The sequence below is a fragment of the Cotesia glomerata genome, linkage group LG10, assembly GCF_020080835.1.
Source record: "Cotesia glomerata isolate CgM1 linkage group LG10, MPM_Cglom_v2.3, whole genome shotgun sequence".
NCBI lineage: Eukaryota > Metazoa > Arthropoda > Insecta > Hymenoptera > Braconidae > Cotesia > Cotesia glomerata.
The window spans coordinates 7,075,780-7,098,535 of record NC_058167.1 but is presented as its reverse complement, the minus strand read 5'-3'; the positions used below and the strand labels follow the sequence as shown (position 1 = coordinate 7,098,535).

Sequence of the window (22,756 nt, the reverse complement as noted above, 5' to 3'; positions counted from 1 at the left end):
CCATCCTCATCTCCTCTGTCAAGTGCTAGGGCGAGATCTAGCACCGATGCACAGTTCTCACCTTTTCCTCCTACAAATGTCACTTCCCCGCGCCTGTCCCCTTCTCTCACTCCGTTTAGTATTTTCAGACCCACCTCATTGAACAGCTTTAATAATTTTTCTCCCTCACTGTTCACTTTTTTATCCTTAGAAATTTTCTTATTTCATTGTGTGTACTATCTACACTCTCTATATTCTTTTCTCCAATTCTCGCATTAAAATCTCCAATTATGTATATTTTCTCTACTTCAAAAATGTGGAACGCTTCACGATTTTGCGTGTCATCCTTGCGCAGGGGCCATGCTAATCTTCTCTGTATCGTTCCAATTTTAGTATATGTACTGCCGAAGCAAGTACATGTTAATAAATGATTTATGAGCTGTAATAGAGTTCGGTATATTACAATAAACGTTATTATAATGTAATATAATTAATGCAAATAATTTATAAAGATGATTTTTGTTTATAAGCAATCTTCATATCATATGACATTGCAAGTAAAACAAATTCACTCAACAAAATATTTATTAACTTTTAATGAACATTTGTTAACTATTAATAAATATTTATTAACTATTAATAAATGTACTTTCCTCCCAAATAAATATTTGTTGAATGTTAAAAAAAAATTTATTAAAATTTAATAAATTAAATAATTGTCTCCAAACAAATTAAATTTCTAATAGTTAATAAATCCTTTTATCAGTTTATATACGAAATATATATAATTTTATATAATCATATATAATTTCATGTAATTGTATATAATAATGTTTGTAACTTTTGTACAATTCTATAGAATTATATATGATTATATCTAATTATATATAATTATATGTAATTGTATATGATTATATATGATTATAAAAAATGCTGCATCTAATTATATATTATTATATATAATTACATATAATTATATGCAAGTAATATATAATTATATATAAGTAATATATAATAACATATAAGTATATATAAATTTTTTTACCCGGGTAAGTAGTCTTTTTTCTATTCCAATTAATAAACAAAAAAATATTTTGTAATGTATATGAAAAAATTTTATTTGTAATCCTATATTTAATATAGTGTACTTTGTATTATAATATATTATATAAAATATAATTATTTACTATACAACATTAAAACGAAAATTGAAGTGGAAGGGCACCGGTCTGTCAAAATATATACATTTTCAATGTAGTTAATCGTAATTTTTACCTAATATTGAACTGGCATTAAAATTTATTTGAGTAATTATTCGTTAAATTATATTGATAATGAGTAGTCAACTGTGTTGAGAATAACTTTTAAACTGATCACTGTTTTTTATCAGCCATGAAATTTTCTATAGCTTCTTGTGTGTTTTTTTTAAATTCTTCGTTCATACATTGATAAGATTGTTCCATCAGTGAAGGTATATCTTTTTTGGTCTTTCCTTCAGTAGAAATAGGCGGTAAAATTGATATATAATTCACTCCTTAAATGTAAAATTTAAACAAATTGTGTAAACACAAACTATTAAGATTATTTGAAATTTATAATAATTAAAAATATCTTACCGGAATCGAATCTTTTTAATTTATGATTGATATAGTAATATTTAGATACAACGACAGGTTGGATAGGTATTTGAGAGTCAATAGCTACATGAAACGCGCCTTTTTTAAAAGACTTCAAAGTATTATTTGAATGCCGTGTACCTTCAGGAAAAAAGAGTACTCTTGCCTGAAGCAAAAATTACACTATGAAGAAAATTCAACAAATGGATATAATTTTTTTTTTTCAGTAATAATTAATTAGTATTGTTACCCTTCTCTTCTTAATAATCTCGATAGTTGAATTCACTTTATTTTGAGCATTTGAATTTTTTCGATCAATAAATATTGTTCCCCATAACCACGAAGCTAATCCATAAGAGCCTAAGTATAAAACAGCATTTTTAGCAATAACTGTACAGCGTTCGAGGACTGGCCATAATTCCCCTAAAACTGAACACAAATTTGATTAATATTGTGTAATTAATATAAAAGTATTATTTAGAGTAGAAAAGTCCTATTTCGTACGAGATGTGTGTAAGCGACATCATTATTTTATTTAATTAAATAGTGATAAAAATTGTCGACTGCTTCTGTTTATCATTAAATTTATGCAAACTTGACATTGAAGTACTTAATCCACTTTCGTATCAGTAGATTATCTAAAAAGATCAATTTATCGAGTTTACAAAAATAAATAAATAATTTTTACTTAATAAAGATGAAAAAAGGATCAAAATTTTACTCTATACTTGTAGCATAATAAAAGAATATTCCACGGTGTTAACAATGCGTATTATAAATGAACCAATAAATATTTACATTTTTAGATTTTAAGAGCTGGACTTTATTCTACTTTAATTTTTTTTTTTCTAATGTATTTATATAATTACCAATAACATCCAAACAACTTTGATGATTGATAAGAACAACTGCACCAGTATCTTTAACAATATTCTCTTTTCCAATAAGAATAAAATGACACCCAATCATACGTGAAAATCGTGTTATCAACCATGCCGGTATGCTGTACAAAATTATAATCTATTATTTCTCTGATTTTTTATGACAATTATCGTATTTTAATTATTTTTAAAACATAAACAAAAGTAAATATTACAGTGCATTTCTCCAATCGCGAGGACGTAATAACATCAATGGTATAGGTGCTGTGGCGAATAAAAAACTACAAAATATGTATAAAGTGTATTTAGCCCGATATCTCGCTGCTCCACTGACAGTACATAAAACAACAAGTATGATAAGGAGACCAAGTCCAACACTGCTGCACGATACCCCTATCATTCTTATTAAACAAAGACAGAAAATTTTATTATATTTTGAATGGTGCAATTATTTTTTAAATATTTTTAGATTTTTTGAATAAAATTTATACAGCTGCAATATCTTTGCGTTAATTAAAAGCATACTTAAACTAATTAAATATTAATTAAAGTACAAAACGATGCATTATAATAAGGCTTTGAACTACGACCTGTGTCATTTTTTACAAATATTTATCTATTATTTTAAATTTATAATGTGGATCGATAAAACGTCAAATATTTTAAATTCAATAATGAAATTAAAATTATAAAAAGTTAAACATTTGTATAGAAAAAGATACGACAAGCTAATAAACTTTTTTTGTTTAACAAATGTTTAATTTATTTATAAATTAAATTGAACAAAACTTAAAAATAATATTTTTTATTATTGTATAACATTTCTTTCAGTTGTTATATTAAAAATTTTGCAATAACTTTTCAAGTGATTTTGTCTAATAGAATAGAGAAAGCAATAAATATTTCGATCTGAAATATTATCAGTGCACAGTATATTATGCAACAATTTATACTAAGGAAGCCAGTGTTATAATAATACATTTAAAACCTGAAAAAATATGAATGTTCCAATTGAAAAACACTGTACAAAAATTTATATAAAATCATGTTAAACAAAGTGTACGAATAAATTTTGAAACAGATACAATTATCATCTTTTCTTTCTTATTCAAAAATGTTAAAAAGATTACTTATGCTAATAAAGGAAGAATGAATATTCATTATGAATAATTTGCGAAGAAATTACAAATCAGTAATGATGCCAATGAACCATTTGTTAGTTACTAATTTTACGTTAATAAATCAGTATTATTATTAAAATATAACGTATAAAGATACATACCTGGAATGAATATGGTCCAGACTAGATCCGTGGCCCAAACTATGAAGTATCTATTGAGCAACGCCGCTAAATAGATAAGAGAAATTCTTTATCTCTTTCCAAAGAAAAATTTATTATAAAGTCATTTCTTCGTACGTATACAGTTTTTTAGTATGAAAAAAGAAAAAAAAAAAATAGTCAAAGTTCATTTGGTGACAGTTAAGAGCGGTGAGTAATGCGCGCGTAAACAAGATGCAAAGTCAACTTTTATCTTTATGATTATCAGATAGGATTTATTTTGTGATAATGCAAATTTATAAATAAAAGATTTAATTTGCAGAAGAACTTTAAACATGCACGTACAAGCTTCGTGCTCTCTCTCTCTCTTACTTGTTTGCTGTCGTATAATATTTACTAATATTTGTGATCGAAAAAATGTATAAAGTTACTATAGGTACCTGCCAAAAGATTTAAAAACTGGAAATTTAGAACTTAGAAATCTATTGTTTTTTTTTTTTTTAATCTTCTAGCATCAAAACTGGGATTAATAAAACCAAATTTATAGCCGTACAATTAGTATCACTCAGACTTAAAGATAAATATTTTCTATGTATACTAATATATTGTTTAAAGAAGATCAGGTATTCGTTGACTTGCGTATAAAAAAAAAAGATGTTAGAGAAATATTAAAATTTTTAAGAATTATTTTAGATTTATTTTTTTATAATATTTTTTAATAATCAAATATTGATAATGAATGATTGCCGAATTCAATCTAATTTTGGTAATTTATTACTTATAGAAGTTTTTATGCTGATCGAAATAATTGCATTAAAAAAACATTTCGATACCTTTTATTTTAATTTATTTTTATCAAATAATTGAAATTTTCAATTGATTGTAATGTATAGAACTCAAATGTAATATTTGAATTATTTATCTTAATTAATAAGTTGAGTTCACTCTGTAAAGAAAAAAAAATTTTTTTTTCAAGATAATTTTGATATAAGTATGTCCAGTCTCAAATAATATGACAAGTTCAGTTACTTTGCAAAGTTGTCAAGCAGCGTGATGACTTGTTATTTATTTATTTATTATTAGGATATTAAAGCGTACTTCACTATACCGCTGATTTACCATAATTGTATTTGTCAAATTTAAATCAAATAAAATCAGCATAGAAATTCTTCTATTGTGATTTAATTAAAATAAATAACTCAATTATTTATAAATTGCTCGCGAAAAAAAAATATAATCGCATCAATTAATATTAAACATCAACTCATAAATTGAAGTAATTTGCGTGAGTTTAAAAAACTATTTACTACCTTTTTATCATAATATACTATCCTATTAAGTAAACAATAAAATTAAAATTAACAATTGTTATTAATACAAGAACAATTACTTACATGTGTTCTTTACTATGTATATTTAATTAATAAGTAAATAAATAAAATAATTTCACGGAAGCCTGACTGTTGAAAACAATTGCCACTTGTGGACTGTTGACGCGTGTTTCAGCAGTATGAAAGATGACACACGTGTGTGAAACTGTTGTTCATTACAATCGGTCAATCGGTGTTTAAAATCTTCGGTAACCTCCGGCTTTTTGTGGCGGTCCGGTCGCCTCTCTCACGCCACAGCGGCCTTACACTGAACTAAATATACCTCAACACCACCAACGACGAGAGAAAAAACTACAGACCTTCCCGCCTACAAATTATTATTATTATTCTAATTACCAACCGACATTACGCGCTACAGCTGTAGCTCACTAAAAGTTTATTTATTTAAATGTAATTGTTTAAACTAAGTGTTCGTTTATAATAAAGTTTATTAGACCACGAATTTACTGATCACCTATTTATTTAATAGTAGTAGTAATTTACCCGCTACAATTTACCGTGAGCAAACGACATCTAGTGTTGATGAAGAAAGCAAAGATATTTTAAGTGGGAGTTATAAACTCCAATTTTCTATTATTAATAGTTTATTTAATTTTTTTAGATTTGCTTTTTGATAAAAACGATTGTTCAATTTTATTTTTGACTAAACTTTGACGCACTATATTATTTTAATAAACTCATAGATGAAAAATTGCTTAAGATAGTATTTGTAGGAAATTTTATGCTCTAAAATTTTTAAACTAAATTTAACAGACATCTAACAATTTTTGAGATTTATATAACAATTAAATTATAGTAAAAAATATTTAACAAAAATAATCCGCATATAGTAATTAAAATATTTAAAAGAGTGAATTTTTTAAAAATATTTTTTCTATCATAATTGATTGGCTATAAAAATGCCTGCTAATGTCTGCTAATTTCAGTACTTATCATTTTATTTTTCACCATCTTTCTTAATTTCTGGATGGACATTTTTTGTTATTGAATATACGATTCCACACTGGTATTCCAGATTACCTAGTAATTAGCAATTAGTTCCAATCTTTTGAATTCTCTATAGGCTTTTCTTGATTTATTTTAATGAGTTACCACCAACAATAAATTTTAGGAAAATTAATTCAGTGCTCCCTTTTTAAAAAATATTCTAGTTACATCTCAATTTTTCCATAAATTCACTAACAGAAGGAAAATAGATAACATGTTATATTTGCTTAGGGAAAGAGTCCTGTATTGAAATCAAAACATTCCTTTTATCACTTGAGAAAATAATTTAATATTTATATTACGAATAGAATTCTTTAGGGCCAGTTTTTCAACCCCGGGTTTAAGTATTTTATCATTGTGAATATATCTATATATCTATATTATATATAGATATATTCACAATGATAAAATACTTAAACCCGGGGTTGAAAAACTGGCCCTTAATGATATTGAAATTGAGAGACATCTGATAATTATTAGAAACTTTTTAACAGATAAATTATAGCAAGAAAAATTAATTCAAAAAATTATGACATTAAAGTTAGCAGTCACTTAACCATTTTTTAATTTTTTTTTACAAATAAATTTTTTCCAAAAAATTATTTTTAAAAAATTGCATTTTTTATTTTTTTAAATTTCTACATGTTAATTTTTTTTCTACTTTTTTTTTGTCATAATTTATTTATTTAAAAAAATTCTTAAAGTTATCAAATATCTGCTAAATTAACCCTTCAGTACCCACGTTATTCGGCTCACCTTTTTTACTCTCGCCATGAGAAAAAATCTCACATTTAAATAACATACGATCTAAACAAATATGTCGGCGGAGCGCTTACCGAAAAGAGCTGATCTACGCCGTAGGGAGCCGAACAGCTCGATTTTTAACAACCTTTAATACTCTCGCCATGAGAAAAAATCTCATAGTTTTCAAAAAAAATTTTTTTTTTCATTATTGATAATGAAAATAAGTAATTTTTTGATAAACAGTTAAAAAGAATATAAAATTCTCGGAAGGTAAAAAAAATTTCAAGTGGTCTTTCCATTTGAATTTAAAAAAATAATTAAGATTGAAACCGAGCGTGAGTAAAATTCTCAAAACCTGGGTACTGAAGGGTTAATTTTCATCAAAAAATTTCGTTTTTACAAGCTCTAAAAATTTATAAATGAAATTTTTTAAAATAATTTTCTAGATCTGGTTTATTATTCAAGCGATATCAAAAAGCTGTCAAAGTATCTATCAATTTAAGTATCATAATTAATAATAATAATAAGTATCATAAATCAAATTAAGTATCATAATTAAAATTTTTTTTTTTTAAGATTTACAATTTCACGACAATAACCATTTTAATAATAATTACAAAAAAAAAGGAGCAATGTTGGGAAATCTGAGAATATATATTTTTTTTTTTAATTGAATTTTTATTAAAATTTATTACGATATAAACGTACAAAGACAAACGAATTTTTCTTATTTGTCACGTGATAACTATGGCGCCACTTGATAAAGCTAGATTTTTTTAGACTGCGTGCGCATATAACAAGAAAAAAGGGCGCTGATATTAAAAAAAAAAAAAAAATACTCTGTAAGAAATTACTTAATTATAATTTGCTTTTTTTTATCAGTTACACAATTTATTTTTTCTTAAAAAATGAATGAGCGTTATGAGGCGTGCACTTTTGGATTTTCCAAATTTTTTTTATTTTATATCTTTTTGTAAAGAAAAAAAAAATTTCTTTTTTCTTAATAGTCTTATGAACGTGGACTTGGCGCGATTTTTTACAGTGAAACTGTTTTTGTTCAGATTTTAGTATTTTTTGTAATTATAATAAAAATTTACAATTGGTACCAACTTAAATCTCGCGTTGGCTGCATTTTTTATAGCAAACTATCCCCTTGAAGCTACAGTTTATGTAAAAATAATTCCAGCGCACCCTGGCGGGTATAGATGCAAGCTGTGAAATGTATTTTTTTAACTATAGTTTCCCATCTATTGGAGGATTACCATGTATTCTCAAATTATTTAGTCTGTGGCATATCACTTTTTACATCGAAAAAAAGTCAGGATCGAAATTTTTGAGCTTGCTGTAGTTTACGTTGATAAAATTTAATAATTACAAGTAGATTAATTGTTATAATTGAATATAATGAACTAATATCAGTAAAATAAAGTATGAATTTGTTGTGAATTCGAAAGGATTGATCACAACGCTGTCTATATATTAATATAGAATTACATATAAAAAAGATGGCTGAAATAAATGATAGCGCGAAAAACCCAGGATGATTTAAAATATATGTATTTTATTTGTAATAATATCGGTAAGAAAAATAAGAATCTTTAAAAAATTGTAAACCTTTCTATTTTAAATTCTATTGCTAAGTATGGGAAATTTTCTATCATAAATTTTAGGGTATAGACGAATTTATAATTACCGGAAATTCCCAAGGAAAAACTTATAAAAACTTATAGTACTGTCCAGTTAGTTTAGACATGCTAAGAAAAAATTTCTTTGTTAAAATAAACCTACGTTAATTGTAATGGTCACTTAGGATAAGATGCCGAACGTTTTGGAAATACTCTTTACAATGCTGGGAAAACCCGGAGATCTTTATTTATTACTCTTTTTATTGTCATAATCCTTTAAGTAACTTATTTTCCAAAACGTTCGCTTAAAAAAGGGATTGCTCGAGTACTCAAGACTAGGTCATAAAAACCAGGCATCCATGCGGGTTGCATATAGTCTGGAAATGTCGAGTCGTCGTGACGTCATCGCAGCATAGTCCCATTTTTGCCAACTCGAGAAGGGATGCTTGCTGAAGACAGGAGTCGCAGAGGCGCACGCAACTACCCTCACTACCCTCTGGGACTCTCCCACTCCAAAGGTACGAACATCTCAACCGGGGGAGTCGAAAACCAAGGAACAACAAGAGACTTATCAAAAAGCAAGACTGTAGTACACTACGCAAATTTTCCTTTTTCGAAATTATTGTCGGTACTTTTTATTTTGTCACCTATTGAATAATAAATAATAAATTTGCGCGCAAGGCAAATCTAAATTAAACTAAAATAATCTGAGCGTTTTAAATTCATTAAATATTTATATTATTTATTTTAAATTATTCAAATTTAAATCTACTCTCCCGCCTTAATCTATTTACTGCGAGTTGAACGCCCTACCGCGTTCCAACGGGCGAATTAAAATAACTCAATAAATTTACTATAGCCAATTTGGGGCTATACAACAAGTTACTGTTATAATATAAAATTTAGGAACAAAAAGTACCGTAGAATTAATTAAGTACCGTAGAAATAAGTACCGTTCTGCTTACAGTAAACATACTCGGTAGTCTGGCGCTCCGTTTACAACTTATTTGAACGGAACTTGGCGCCAGATTCTACCGAATCTGTGGATCCTCGGCCATTTCTGTTTTTTTTTTCTGTGAATAAGCGGCCTCTAGTTATTAATGAAGTAAGTAAAAGTATTTTATCAAGCGGGAACTACAAAGTATAATTTTTTATTTTTAATACTCAAAAATTTCAATCTAATGAATAATTTAATGAAGTTAAATAAAAGCTTTTAAAAATAAGTATACTTGATTATTTTATAATTAAAACTTATTTTGTGTAATTTGAATTCTTAAATTAATAAAATGTTTTACTCTTTATGATTATTAAAATATTGTTACAACAAGTGAGGTTAGAATGTTACCTCTTAGAATGTATGAGTAAGTATATTATATTATTTTGTGTATACATAAGTAATGAGTAGGGATAGATACTGTAATGAAACATAACATGAGTGTTGAATGATATGAACTGTCATCTGATTAACTAAAGCTATTTAATTAAAGCAGTTAAATAATTAAAAATAAAGTAAATAGATACAACTTATAACCTTATTATAAAAATAACTTTTTAATCTATTCAACATACATTGTTGATTAATTAAATATGTGGAATAAAAAGTATTATTATCTTTAGTTTGATAATAAAAAAACAAAGAAGTTATTCATTGACATGACAAAAAATAAAAAATTATAAAAATATATCATAATAATCCACTGTTTGATGAGGGAGGAGAATAGAAAGATATTATGAATTATGAGTACATTTTGTTTAAATATTAAACTATGGCACAAAAAGTGTATTTGTGGAAAGGCACAGAAAAAGTGGATTTAACGTTTGGCGATGAACCTAATGGTATTATTAAAAAATTAGTTAATATTGATAATCGTATTTTCATATCAACGACGACTAACAATCTCTATTATGGTGAAGTAAATGTTGAGAAAAACCAATCATTATCCGTAATACTCAAACGAATTGATTTTTGTGCCATTGATATTGCGTCGAATTCGAAGTATTTATTTGTTGTTAATAATCATGGTCATGTATTAACGGTAGATCCAAATAATTTTCAAGTTATTGATAAAATTATTATAAAAGACGATGTAAAAGTTTGCAGTCATGGGTATGCTGTTTTTTTTTTATCTTATTATTTTAAGAGTAAAATTTAAATATAACAATTATTATCAAATTATAAATTACAGGTACAAGCAAGAAAACGAAACAATTAGAATAAAAAATATAGCAGTAAGTGACACTGCAAAATTATTCGTTAGTGAAAGCGGTCAATTATGGGGAAGTGGAGATCAACCTCAAATTGATATAAAAACTCAAACACCAAAAAAAATAATATTTTTCGAAGATCGTACAGTATCTTTGATAGCATGCGGTATAAATTTCAATGTCGTGGTAGCTCGAAAAATTCCAAAAACTACAAAAGACGATACAGATAGTGAAAACGACATTGATGAAGTATTTGTTAATTCTTGTCCACAATGTTTAAATAACATAACAACTCCTCAAAGTTTGACATCATCAGATACTTGCCCAAATGGTCTTCTTCCTCAAGCATTCAGCGAAGACCATTCAATGAATTCAGTAAGTCCTATATCATTTAGCGGAAAGATTGGTCATCATTTAACTTCAAATACAGCAATTAGCAATAATTGTTCTAAGCTTGATAATGATACAGAAACAATTGATAATAATGAGAAAGAAAAAAAAAATCCAATTTTTATCAATACAGAAGCGGCGAGACAATTTTTAACACGACAATTATCTTGGGTTTCGTCTTATAGCAACGGTAAAGATGATAGTAATGAGCACATATCTAATCCCACGGGGCTAATAAAACAAAATGTATCTAATATGGCTAATTTAGTGTATGAAGGAGTTAAAACAATGGGAGATAAAGTTGTAACATTATCACGACATGTAAGTGGAAGCTCAGACATAAATATAAATGATTTACATGATGATACAAGGGAAGATTTTGAACACAATGATGAAGAAAGCGGTAAGCCTACGACAACTAACAGCTTAGCCCACAGTTTGAGATGTGAAGAATTTCCATGGTCTTCTAGTACTGCATCATTAGATCATGAGTTATCACTACAAGGATTAAATGAACGTATTAATTCATTAGTTACAGCAGGAAATAATTTACTTTCAACAGAATTATGGGCATATGGTGATATACATTTTGGCCAATTGGGTACTGGCGATATTATTAATAGACCTAAACCAGTTTTAGTGAGTAAATTGCATAACACGGGGGTTAAAAAAATATCTTGTGGTTCATTTCATGCATTAGCATTAACGTTGGATGGAAGAATTTATGGATGGGGTCAAAATAGTTATCGACAAATTTTTCCAAATGAAACAAATGATCAGAGCTCTCCGCAATTACTTAATTATGTTATTAATAATGATGATAATGTTAAAAAACGGGCCAGAGATTTTTCATGTGGTACAAAACATAGTTGTATAAATATTGATAATAATTTATTTTTTATTGGAAAATCAAGGTAAATCGTTGTTGTATATTATTAAATCTTTCGTTTTATAATATATTTATTCAAATATTTTATTGCAGTGATAATAATGAAGTTGTAAAATTAAATATATCCGATAATGATTTGAAATATTTTATTAAATTTGTGTCAAGTTCTGGTCCATTTAGTTGTTGCTCAATAACAAATCAAGAAATAAATATTATTACTAATGATTTAACAAATGAACAAATTTTATTAGAAGAAATGATTATTGTTCATCAAAATTTAATCAAGCCATTTCAAAAAAGAAATGTTGCAATACAAGAATCAAATGCATATGATACATTATGTCGGTGTTATACAGAATTAATGAATTTTATTGCATTAAATGTGTTAAGTTTATGTGATTATTTTAATTATATTAGTGAAGCATATGAAGTTATATTAGTTGTTAATGTTGATGAATTTATAACAGTTTATAAGTATTATTTGAATGCTGTTTGTGATATTACATCACTAGGTGGTTTTGCGCATATTGCAAAATTAATGAATGATTTACCCACAGTTGTTGTGCGATTATTTAAGGATAAAATTACTACTAAAGAAGCATCGAAAAAAATTTCTAGTGAAGATATAATTACATATGCATTTTATCATCTTTTGAAACAATTTAATAGGTAATAATTTTTGTCTTTTAAAAAATTACTTTTATATTGTTTAAATTATTAATTTTTGGAAATTAAATATTTTCTTTTTTTAAGATACAAAGTAATGCTATCAAATTTAATCAAAAGTAATGGTACAAATATGGGTATTGAGAGACTTCAAGAAGCGTTAGTGAAGTGGGAAAAATTTTTTGATGATTGTGAAAAACGTCAAAAAGAAGCAGACCAAACAAAAGCATTTTGGGAAAACTCTGGAAAACTGATTGAACTTCTTCGATCTCCTGAACGTCGTTTAATAAGAGAATCTCGATCACATCCAATTTTACTTTTTCATTCCAGTAGATTTTCATCGCATTGGTTTATATTACTGACTGATTGCTTTATTCACGTAGTTGGAACTTCGCATACAGTACATTTATTACCTACTTTGTGGGTTGAATCTTTACCAGATTCTGAAACATTGGTAAATGCAATATCAATAACAGCACCAGAGGATAATTTTATTATTTACACTAACACTGCGACAGAAAGAAATGAATGGTTACAATGTTTGCAAAATGCTATTAAACATAGTCTGATAAAAGTAGTTGGCCATACACCACCCAGAGATCGTACAAGTACTCATGTATTCATTAAACACCCAATTTATAAAGATGCTAAATATAGTGGTAAAAATTAAATAAATCATTATTTTCGAATCAATTTTTTTTTTTTTATAATAATCGATAGCTTAAAAATTGATCTGTGTTTTCAGGTCGTTGGTCGAATGGTAAGCCTCACGGTTTCGGCAAATTAGAGTGGGCCGACGGACGTCTGTATACAGGACAATTTTATAAAGGTGTAATTCATGGTTTCGGAAAAATGGAAGTATCTACTCAAGGAATATACGAAGGAGATTGGAGAGATGGTCAGCAAAATGGATATGGATCCTTCAAGTGGATATTTTTATTGAATATTTAAATAGCTCTATATTTTTTTATGTGCCATTATTTTTATAATTAAAATAAAATCTTGCAGATATATTAATGGTGATGTTTATGAAGGATATTTTAAAGACGGGCTACCTCATGGACATGGAGTAAAAAAAGAGGGACACTTTATGGCATCTGTTGCTACAGTTTATGTCGGGGAATGGATGCATGGTGTCAAAAATGGATATGGTGTCATGGACAATATCTTAAGTGGTAAGAATTTTTTGTGTATGCAACAAAAAATTTAAATAGAACACGAAAAGAACAAGATGACACTGGATATCATCCCAGATTATACTCAGTGATATCTGTGATGAAAAAAAATTTCAGATAGTAGCTAAAAAAATCCAGATTATACTGCGTGATATCTGGATTATACTCATTATAATCTGGATCATACTCATTGTAATCTGAATTATACTCATTGTAATCTGGATTATACTCATTGTAATCTGGATTATACTAGCTACTATCTGAAAATTTTTTTCACTCAGTATAATCTGGGATGATATCCAGTGTCATCTTGTTTTTTCCGTGACATTAATGTTACGATAATTCCAAAACAGCTAACTTAAAACGTTGATAAGTATTCAAGATAAATAAAAAACTATACGTTGCTTTAGTGACTTTCACATTTTTAGAACTATGTAGCAATATAAATAAAATAAATAGTAAATTAAATCTAAACTAATTTTTATTATTTATAATAGGTGAAAAATATTTCGGCTTGTGGAGTAATAATAATAAACATATTTGTGGATTAATAGTAACTTTGGATGGAATTTATTACGAAGGCTCTTTTGTTCAAGGCGTTATGACAGTAAAATAATAAAAATTATTTGTTATTTAAATAAATTAATTTCAAAAGTAATTGGAAAATATCATTTCCAAAAATAGGGTCATGGATTAATGATTTTTGAAGATAAAACACATTATGAAGGAGAGTTTAAATCTGTCGGAGTTTTTGGTGGTAAAGGTGTTTTGACATTTTGTTCTGGCGACGTTTTAGAAGGACATATCCAGGGGGCTTGGAATGAACCAGTAAAAGTAACAGCAACTTTACAAATTAAAAAAAATAGTATCAACGTTGAAACTAATTCTAGACCACCGTAAGTGTTATTAGTATTTTATAATAATTTAATTTATTGTCTTATCAATTTTTTATTGCTAGATCCTTTGGTAAATTATGTGTGCCACCAGATCAAAAATGGCAAGCGATATTTCGACAATGTTATGAACAACTTGGTATACCCCAATCAAACGTTCGTAACGCTAATTCGTCAGCAGATAAGTCGATGGAATTCCAAAGATTATGGCAAAATGTTGCTGTCATTATTAATAAGTCACATGAAAAAGATAGATCTTCATTGAAAAATATAGAAAAAAGAACTAACAATGATTTACTTAATAAAATTCCACAGTTTGGTAAAGATAAAATAACATTGAAGGAGTTCAACGAAATTCATAATTATTTGATCAATGCATTTGAAAGCCGTCATCATCCTCTTGGTAAACTGTTGATTGAAATTTCATCGGTGTATACAGCGAGTTATGGAGGTGTAAGAGTTCATCCATTATTATTAAGTCACGCTGTGTCAGAACTTCGTAGTATAACTATGAGAGTTTATGAGATAGTTACATTATTTTTTCCCGCACTACCAAAAGATGATAAAGGATGTGTTTTAGAGTCTGATGATCAAAGTGAGAGGTATGATAGTTCTTTCTCCGTATTAAAATTAGTATCATTCAAATTTAATGATAATATTTTTAATTAGTAAAGTAATAAGCGCTACGGGAATACTGCATCCAATTTTGCTTCCTCGGGTGCATTCAGCGCTGTTTGTACTTTATGCACTACACAATAAAAAAGACGACGATGCATATTGGGAGCGATTGAAAAAGTGGAATAAACAACCTATCATATCTCTGATGGCATTCTTAGATGTTGATCAGTAAGTATGAAATATTAAAATAGATGAATTATTTACTTTAATATAATTTATTTGATAGAAAATTTTGGAGTAAATCTAATATTACATTAGACATAAATAATGGCGAAACACTTTTTATTGAGGCAATTGAAACTTTACAACAACTGAAAACGACTTTTTCACCGTTAGAGAAACTTTTAGTTATCCGTAATACGTTTGAACAAATAACAAAGGTAAAAATTATTATCTTCATTTTTGTCTACAATGTTAAAAAAAGTTAATTATTTTTAATTGACATTATAGACAGTACAAAAACAATTAGGTATAACTTATTTATGGACAATGGATGAGCTATTTCCAGTATTCAATTTTGTAGTGGTGCGTTCTAGTATTCTACAATTAGGTAGTGAGTGTCATTTCATTGAAGATTTTATGGAACCTTTTTTTCAAAATGGTGAATTAGGTATCATGTTTACTACTTTAAAGGTAAAAATAATTATTTTCAATCATGCTCTAATAATACGCATAATTATGTTGATGGCATATATTTTACTTGGGCTTGTAAAATTTTTATTTGGATAGTAAGGATTACCGTGGCAAAATTAATTAATGATAAAACTAGATCTATATTGCACAATATTAATAGAATAATTTCAAAGAATAAGTATTCAAAAAACCCTCTATGAAAAATCGGTCAAGTCTCAAAATAATTTTTTTAAATATCCGAAAAAGTTTGAACTTATTTTTTTATTTCATAAAATTTTTTTAATAATGCAGCATTCTTTTATTTTTCTTAACTATACAATAAACTAATTAAGAAAAACATAATCCATTGAAATTTTTACTAGCAAAAGTAAATCAAGCCGTATTATCTGTCTTTTTCCATTTTTTTTTGTAATCGGTATTAATTTTTGTTTTTTTAGGCTTGCTATTATCAAATTCTACAGGAAAAAATGAGTATTGTTGATTAAAACAAATAATTGTATATTGTTATTCATATTTGAAAGATTATGTAATATATATAATATATCTTTAAATATTGTTAAATGTAATGAAAGTTAAAATAAAGCGTATATATATGAGTATTTATACTCATAAATTAATTGTTGAATTTAAGTTATAGTTGAAATATTCTATTCATTTTCATATATAAATTTCTAGATACATAGCTCAATCCTTTAATACATATAGTATAATAAACAAATCTATCTATAAGTTGAATTTTTTTTTTATACATTTGCCATGATTTTTTTTTTTATGAAATTGACAATTTTATTATAGTTTATACATTTATCAGAATTCGATTGAGCGGTTTAATGAAAATTGGTATTTTCTGGTATATATAACATTATTTTGCCCATTAGTCATGCAATTGGTGTTTTCTATCAAAAGCTCACAACAATAATGGTAAAGTGAATGAAAAATAATGTGTGTAAGCTGATTATATTTCTTTTTAAGCATTCAAATGATTTATTTTTAGCATTAATATTTCTTATTTTTCGCCAGAATATCGCGTATTATTGTAATAAGAATTATAACAAATATCAGTATACTCTTGATGAAAAAAATAATTAATGTTTTTTGATTTAGTAGAAAATAAAAAAAAAAAATAAATAAATAATTTTATTCATGATCAATATCACTTAAAATACATATGTTAATGACTTAAAGATTTTTTACTTCATACGAAATAATCAGATTTATAAATTTTTCAACTTCTATTTTTATTTCGTAGAAATTAACAGAACTTAAAATAAAGTATAAAATAGTTTGATTTAATTTTTCTTTATCAAATATAGATAATTTTTTAATAATTTGATTGTTGGTAGAGAAAACTTAATATGTTACATTTGCTCTCTTTTTCTTTGGGGGGTACATTAAAAATAAATTATTAATAGCCAATCCGTCAGAAACTACTTACATTAGAGAATCAGATAGTTATTTTCTAAAGAAAAAAAAATTAGTTTTTCTTTTCTATTATTTAGTGGCCTCTAACTCATATTTTAAAAAACATTAAACTAATTTATTAATAATGTAATAAAATAATGACAAATTAAAGAAAATTGTTAAAAGTTATTTTTGTTACAATAAATATTATTCTAAATAAATTCCTATCAGCCTCAAAAATTAACGATTATCTTTGTTTGTCTATTCATTTAAATAGTTAGGTAATTGGAAAAACATAAACATATAATGTAGTCATCTTAATCAACGAACCAAAATAATATAGCATAATTAACCTAAAACTTATTATTTAATAATTAATTAAAGTCATCCTTTTTGTCACATGAAAAAATACTCTTAATATTTAAAAATTGAAACTATCTAAAGTCAGAAATGTTTTCTTCTACAACGCCTGTAATTGAAATAGCCCTTCCAAAAACCAACTAAATTCTTGCTTAGACAAACAAGTTGTCGAGAAGATATAAAATTTAATGTTATATATAATTGATCATGTTTATCAATACAAATGCAATGCGTTGAAATGGAAGGGTTTAAAAGCGGAAGAATAATTCCGATAAGATAAATAACAGTGACGTCTGCAAAAAGTACTTGCATTTTGACAACCTATTTAAAAACTCCTGTACAACTGACAAAAAGTGCAAAATCTTTTAATCGTCAAGTTAAACCCAAATGGGTTCAACAGTTTACTATCCTTCAAATATTTTCTTATTAATCCGTTGTGGTAATTTTAACATATAATGTTATAGTAAGTAATAAAAATTATTGCTAGTAATAATAGTGATAATTAATATTATTAGAGTATTTAGTGCTAACAGCAACAATTACTAAAATGATTAATTGTTAAACGGAAATTCTTGAAGAAGAAAAAACGTCTCACTATCTAAATTCTATTTTACTCATACAGAGAGTAATCTAAATAAGAGTTTTGTAAACTCTTATTTAGAAAGGTCGCTTTATACAAGCGATATGATTCACCCAACTTAATCAATATACTTACACACCATCAGTTGAGACCTTGTTATTTCACTTACGGTTTATTAATGTATTTTCTGTTTGCTTTTAATATAATCAAGTATAGCCAATAGCCAGATTTAGATTAAATCTGCAACATTTAATGGCATTTCATCAATGTGAGTATTGTAGAATTGTTCAATATCGCTCATCGTACGTTTATCGTCAGTAGTGACAAAATTTATAGCTACTCCTTTACGCCCAAAACGACCACCACGTCCAATTCTGAAAGTATTTTTTTTATTAGTAGTCGCTATATTGTTAAAGGATAAAAATATATAATAAGCTAAAAAAAAGTTACCTGTGAATATAATTTTCCCGATTTGAAGGAAGGTCATAATTAATAACAAGAGATACTTGTTGTACATCGATACCACGTGCCAATAGATCAGTCGTAATAAGAACCCGAGAAGATCCTGTACGGAATTGTCTCATAATAAGATCACGTTCTCTTTGTTCCATATCTCCGTGCATAGCAGAAACCGTAAAATCACGATTGTGCATACTTTCAGTGAGCCAATCGACCTTACGACGAGTATTACAAAAAATAACAGCTTGTGTGATACTTAAAGTATCATATAAATCACACAATGTTTCAAATTTCCAATCTTCACGCTCAACAAATATGTAAAATTGCTTTATACCTTCAAGCGTAAGTTCTTCTTTCTTAACAAGAATACTGACTGGTCGACGCATAAAGCACTTTGATACTTCTAAAACATCACTTGGCATAGTAGCGGATAGCAAAATTACTTGAACTTCATTTGGAAGTAATTTAAATACGTCGTGAATTTGATCTTTAAAACCACGTGACAACATCTCATCAGCTTCATCCAATACAAATAATTTAATGTTGCCAGTACGGAGTGCACGTCGACTAATCATGTCATAAACTCTTCCAGGAGTTCCTACGACCACATGAACGCCTTGTTCCAATTTACGCATATCTTCTCGTACGTTAGTTCCTCCAATGCAAGCATGACATTGTGCATGCATAAAATCTCCCAGTGCAATAACGACTTTTTGAATCTAGTAAAAATATAAAAATAGTTTACTTTTTTTATTTTGTGTTGATAATTATATATATATATATATATTAAATTTAACAATTTTAATTCAAAGTAATTAATCACTTGACAGTAATTCATACCTGTTGAGCTAACTCACGAGTCGGAGCGAGGATTAATGCCTGGCACTCGTTCAATGATGTATCAATTTGTTGCAAAATTGAAATTGAAAATGTAGCTGTTTTACCAGTACCTGAAAAGATTTTAATAATTTTTATAAAAAATATTGTTTACAATACAAAGATAAAACTTGATTTAACGATAGTTGAATAATAAAATATTACCAGATTGCGCCTGTGCGATAACATCGAGTCCTTTTACACATGGTACAATTGCACGTTGCTGGATAGCCGAAGGTTTTTCAAAACCATAAGCATAAATACCACGCAGTAGTTCTTCTTTCAAGTTCATGTCATCAAAACTTTCGACAACCTAAAAAAAAAAAAAAAAAAAAAACATGTAAATTATTTATTGATTAATTTATTATAACAAAATGAAAAGGTTATTTACCTGCTCCCAATTGGACTCAATGAGACCATCGGGATCCATTCCTGGAGGACCTCCATAGTTAGGGGTTTCACTATCGTTCGGACCATTTTTAGAGTCGGCCGACCATTGATCATCAGTTCTACATTAAAAAAATTTTTTTTTTAATTAATAAATATTTATAAATTGAATTTATTTTTTTTTTTATCAAAAAATTTATAATTTATTGTCGATTAATTTTAATAGTACAGTTAAATTTTTGCATAAATGTTTATTAATTTTATATAAAACAATGTCATCTAATAAGAAATAATGACTCATTAATTTATTTATTCATCATTGTTTTTGATTGTGCAATAAAACTCATAAAAAAATTTATTTTATTGTATTGATCGTACTTAGATGAAAATACTAGACATGGTTTCGGCTTAATCGATGAGAAAAGCTGATTACAGTCATTTTACTAAAAAGTGACAGTGACTCATAAGTCCTACAAAAGCATGGCTACGATGACTTATTGACAATTTATGACAGACAAAAAAATGATTACTACAAAAAATATGTCAAATTCAATGAAAATTTTTATTATGATTAACCAATAAATTATATGGAGAATATTCTCAACTTTTAATAGATGAATTATTTTAATCAATAAATTTGATGAGGATAGATAATATAAAAAATATGAATTACCGCAAGAATGGGTAAAAATAAACGAAAGCATGCACGTTTCAGTGGATTAACGAAACATTAATTTATGAAAACAAATTTAAATACGTTATGTGATAGTTTTAAAATGTTATATTTGCAAAATTTGTATCGTAATTAACAATTAAAGATCATGTGAAGTTTGGAAAAATAAATAAATATAATATAATAGCCGCCAATTTCATCGTACAATGTGACAAAAAGTTTACGGCACGCCATGTTGATAGTGTATACCCCGTGCAATCGTAAATTGCGGATAAAACATTATGATATTACTGACAGTGTATGTGCTATCAAATTTAAATTAATGTCAATAAGATTTATTAAATTGTAATAAAATGTTTTGATAGTAATAATATTATTATTAAGTTCTTAATGGATAAAAAAAAATATAACTTGCCTTCTATCAGACGTATACGACATGTTCCACTCACAGATGCGCGACGGAAAGGACGAATTCTTATTGCGTCACCGGGAATATTCTTATCATATAAATACCGTGTAATGGCGCTAGTGTACGAAATTTTTAGATTTAATTATAATAAATATACTAAAATTCGCCATAACTATTATTAAATTATTAGTTAAAAGAATTAAAAAATTATTGATTGAGTATTGTAAATAGTTGACTGCTGATTTTAACATATTTTTTCTCTAATTTCATTTATTTCAAGAGGTAAATTTTGACGTTTAATTGCGCAGAGGGGGAAATCGCGTTTTTACCCGAAGTCCTTTGCAAAAAACAAAGAGTAAGATACGCGGGCTAATTAAAATTTATTTAGAACAAAGAAGCTATAAAAAAATTTTTACTAACAGTGAGCAATAATTGCACACTGAACTCGCCGGATTCGTTAAATTATATCTAATAATTACATCAACATGGAAATAATTGTTTTTATTATTAAAAGCTCTTATAATAATTAGTCAATGATATGCAAAAATATCTCGACTTATCAAGATCATTTTTAAAAGTTTGCCAATTCTATATTTAGATTTAAAACTCTTAATTTGAGATTAATTGGTAATTAATTTTGCTGAAACAAAAGAACTGAAAGTTAAAACGATATTACAATATAATATAGTTCGTACTGAAAAAAAAATTAACTTGATTCAAGAGAAAAATTCTTGAACCAAGAATATAATTTTGAAGAGGGTAATTGTCTTGAATCAAGACGAAAAATTCTTGAATCAAGTAAAATTTCCTTAACTCAAGAATTTTTCTACTCAAATCAAGAATATTAAGTTCTTCAAAATTATATATTACTTGATTCAAGAATATTTTTTTTTCTGTTCGTCTTGTCTTTACATGTATGTTATTTACCAGTATTTTTTACGGAATTAATAAAATAATTTTGAATACAATGTAAATCAGTGAAACTAAACGGAAATATTCGAAAAAACAGAGCTATTTTTATTATTCTCTACATATGGAAAACAGTGAGCAATAATATCATGATCGAGATAATCTTTGAAATTTAATAATAAATTTCAGGATTGATAATTAGGTAGATTTCATAGAAATCAATTTTTTGCATTGGTCCTCATGTCGGAATTTACTCGGAATTTTGTCGTAATATCTCTTAACTAGTTGATTAAAGCTCAAAAATAACGTTAGTTGAAAAATTTATATATATATATATATATATATATATATATATATATATATATATATATATATTCGGTGGCCGAAAAAAGTCTCACTGAGTAAAGAATATAACATCTTTGCTTAATCTTAATTAAAATAAAGATTTTTAATTGTTAGATATATTCACCCAAAGATGGTATAAGTGCTCATACCGACAATAATGTGGTGAAAATAAATAATAAGTAAAAATTAAAATTTAAAGAAAATTTAAAATTAAGTCTACCGTCAATTTGGATCGGGAAAGTTGGCTTTGAATTTACTGAACTCTTCAATTAATGAAATCACCGATCTTCGGAATAAAAATAGAAATTATATATATATATATGTAT

At 26.8% G+C, this 22,756-nt stretch overlaps 3 protein-coding genes and 1 non-coding gene across 7 annotated transcripts; 1 reads left to right on the top strand and 3 right to left on the bottom strand.

Moving 5' to 3' along the window:
• Positions 1-289: 289 nt before the first annotated feature.
• On the bottom strand, positions 290-396 carry LOC123273485. The gene has a single exon (XR_006511318.1). It is a non-coding gene; the product is annotated as a U6 spliceosomal RNA (small nuclear RNA).
• Positions 397-1,093: 697 nt separating this feature from the next.
• On the bottom strand, positions 1,094-5,315 carry LOC123272787 (1-acyl-sn-glycerol-3-phosphate acyltransferase beta). Of its 2 annotated transcripts, XM_044739784.1 has the most exons (7): positions 5,150-5,315; positions 3,759-3,824; positions 2,692-2,877; positions 2,465-2,598; positions 1,846-2,024; positions 1,596-1,761; positions 1,094-1,513 (listed from the first exon to the last, which is right to left on the bottom strand). In XM_044739784.1, exons 3-7 carry the CDS (start codon positions 2,874-2,876, stop codon positions 1,353-1,355), a joined length of 825 nt encoding a protein of 274 aa, XP_044595719.1. In that variant the 5' UTR covers position 2,877; positions 3,759-3,824; positions 5,150-5,315; the 3' UTR covers positions 1,094-1,352. The 2 variants fall into 2 exon arrangements, with proteins under 2 accessions (XP_044595719.1, XP_044595718.1); XM_044739783.1 differs by lacking the exon at positions 5,150-5,315 and having other exon boundaries at positions 3,759-3,922.
• Positions 5,316-10,109: 4,794 nt separating this feature from the next.
• LOC123272348 (alsin) lies at positions 10,110-16,661 on the top strand. Of its 3 annotated transcripts, XM_044739046.1 has the most exons (13): positions 10,110-10,609; positions 10,689-12,011; positions 12,080-12,655; positions 12,740-13,311; positions 13,398-13,578; positions 13,661-13,827; positions 14,325-14,434; positions 14,512-14,723; positions 14,786-15,322; positions 15,390-15,566; positions 15,625-15,778; positions 15,849-16,031; positions 16,469-16,661. In XM_044739046.1, the coding sequence occupies exons 1-13, from the start codon at positions 10,269-10,271 to the stop codon at positions 16,514-16,516; spliced, it is 4,581 nt and encodes a 1,526-aa protein (XP_044594981.1). In that variant the 5' UTR covers positions 10,110-10,268; the 3' UTR covers positions 16,517-16,661. The 3 variants fall into 3 exon arrangements, 2 of the variants coding, with proteins under 2 accessions (XP_044594981.1, XP_044594980.1); XM_044739045.1 differs by having other exon boundaries at positions 15,849-16,661; XR_006511063.1 differs by lacking the exons at positions 15,849-16,031; positions 16,469-16,661 and having other exon boundaries at positions 15,395-15,566; positions 15,625-15,759.
• A 1,856-nt stretch (positions 16,662-18,517) lies between these two features.
• On the bottom strand, positions 18,518-21,307 carry LOC123272349 (eukaryotic initiation factor 4A-I-like). Its single transcript, XM_044739047.1, has 6 exons — positions 21,183-21,307; positions 20,099-20,216; positions 19,873-20,020; positions 19,672-19,781; positions 18,823-19,550; positions 18,518-18,746 (listed from the first exon to the last, which is right to left on the bottom strand). The coding sequence occupies exons 1-6, from the start codon at positions 21,203-21,205 to the stop codon at positions 18,602-18,604; spliced, it is 1,272 nt and encodes a 423-aa protein (XP_044594982.1). The 5' UTR covers positions 21,206-21,307; the 3' UTR covers positions 18,518-18,601.
• Positions 21,308-22,756: the final 1,449 nt, after the last annotated feature.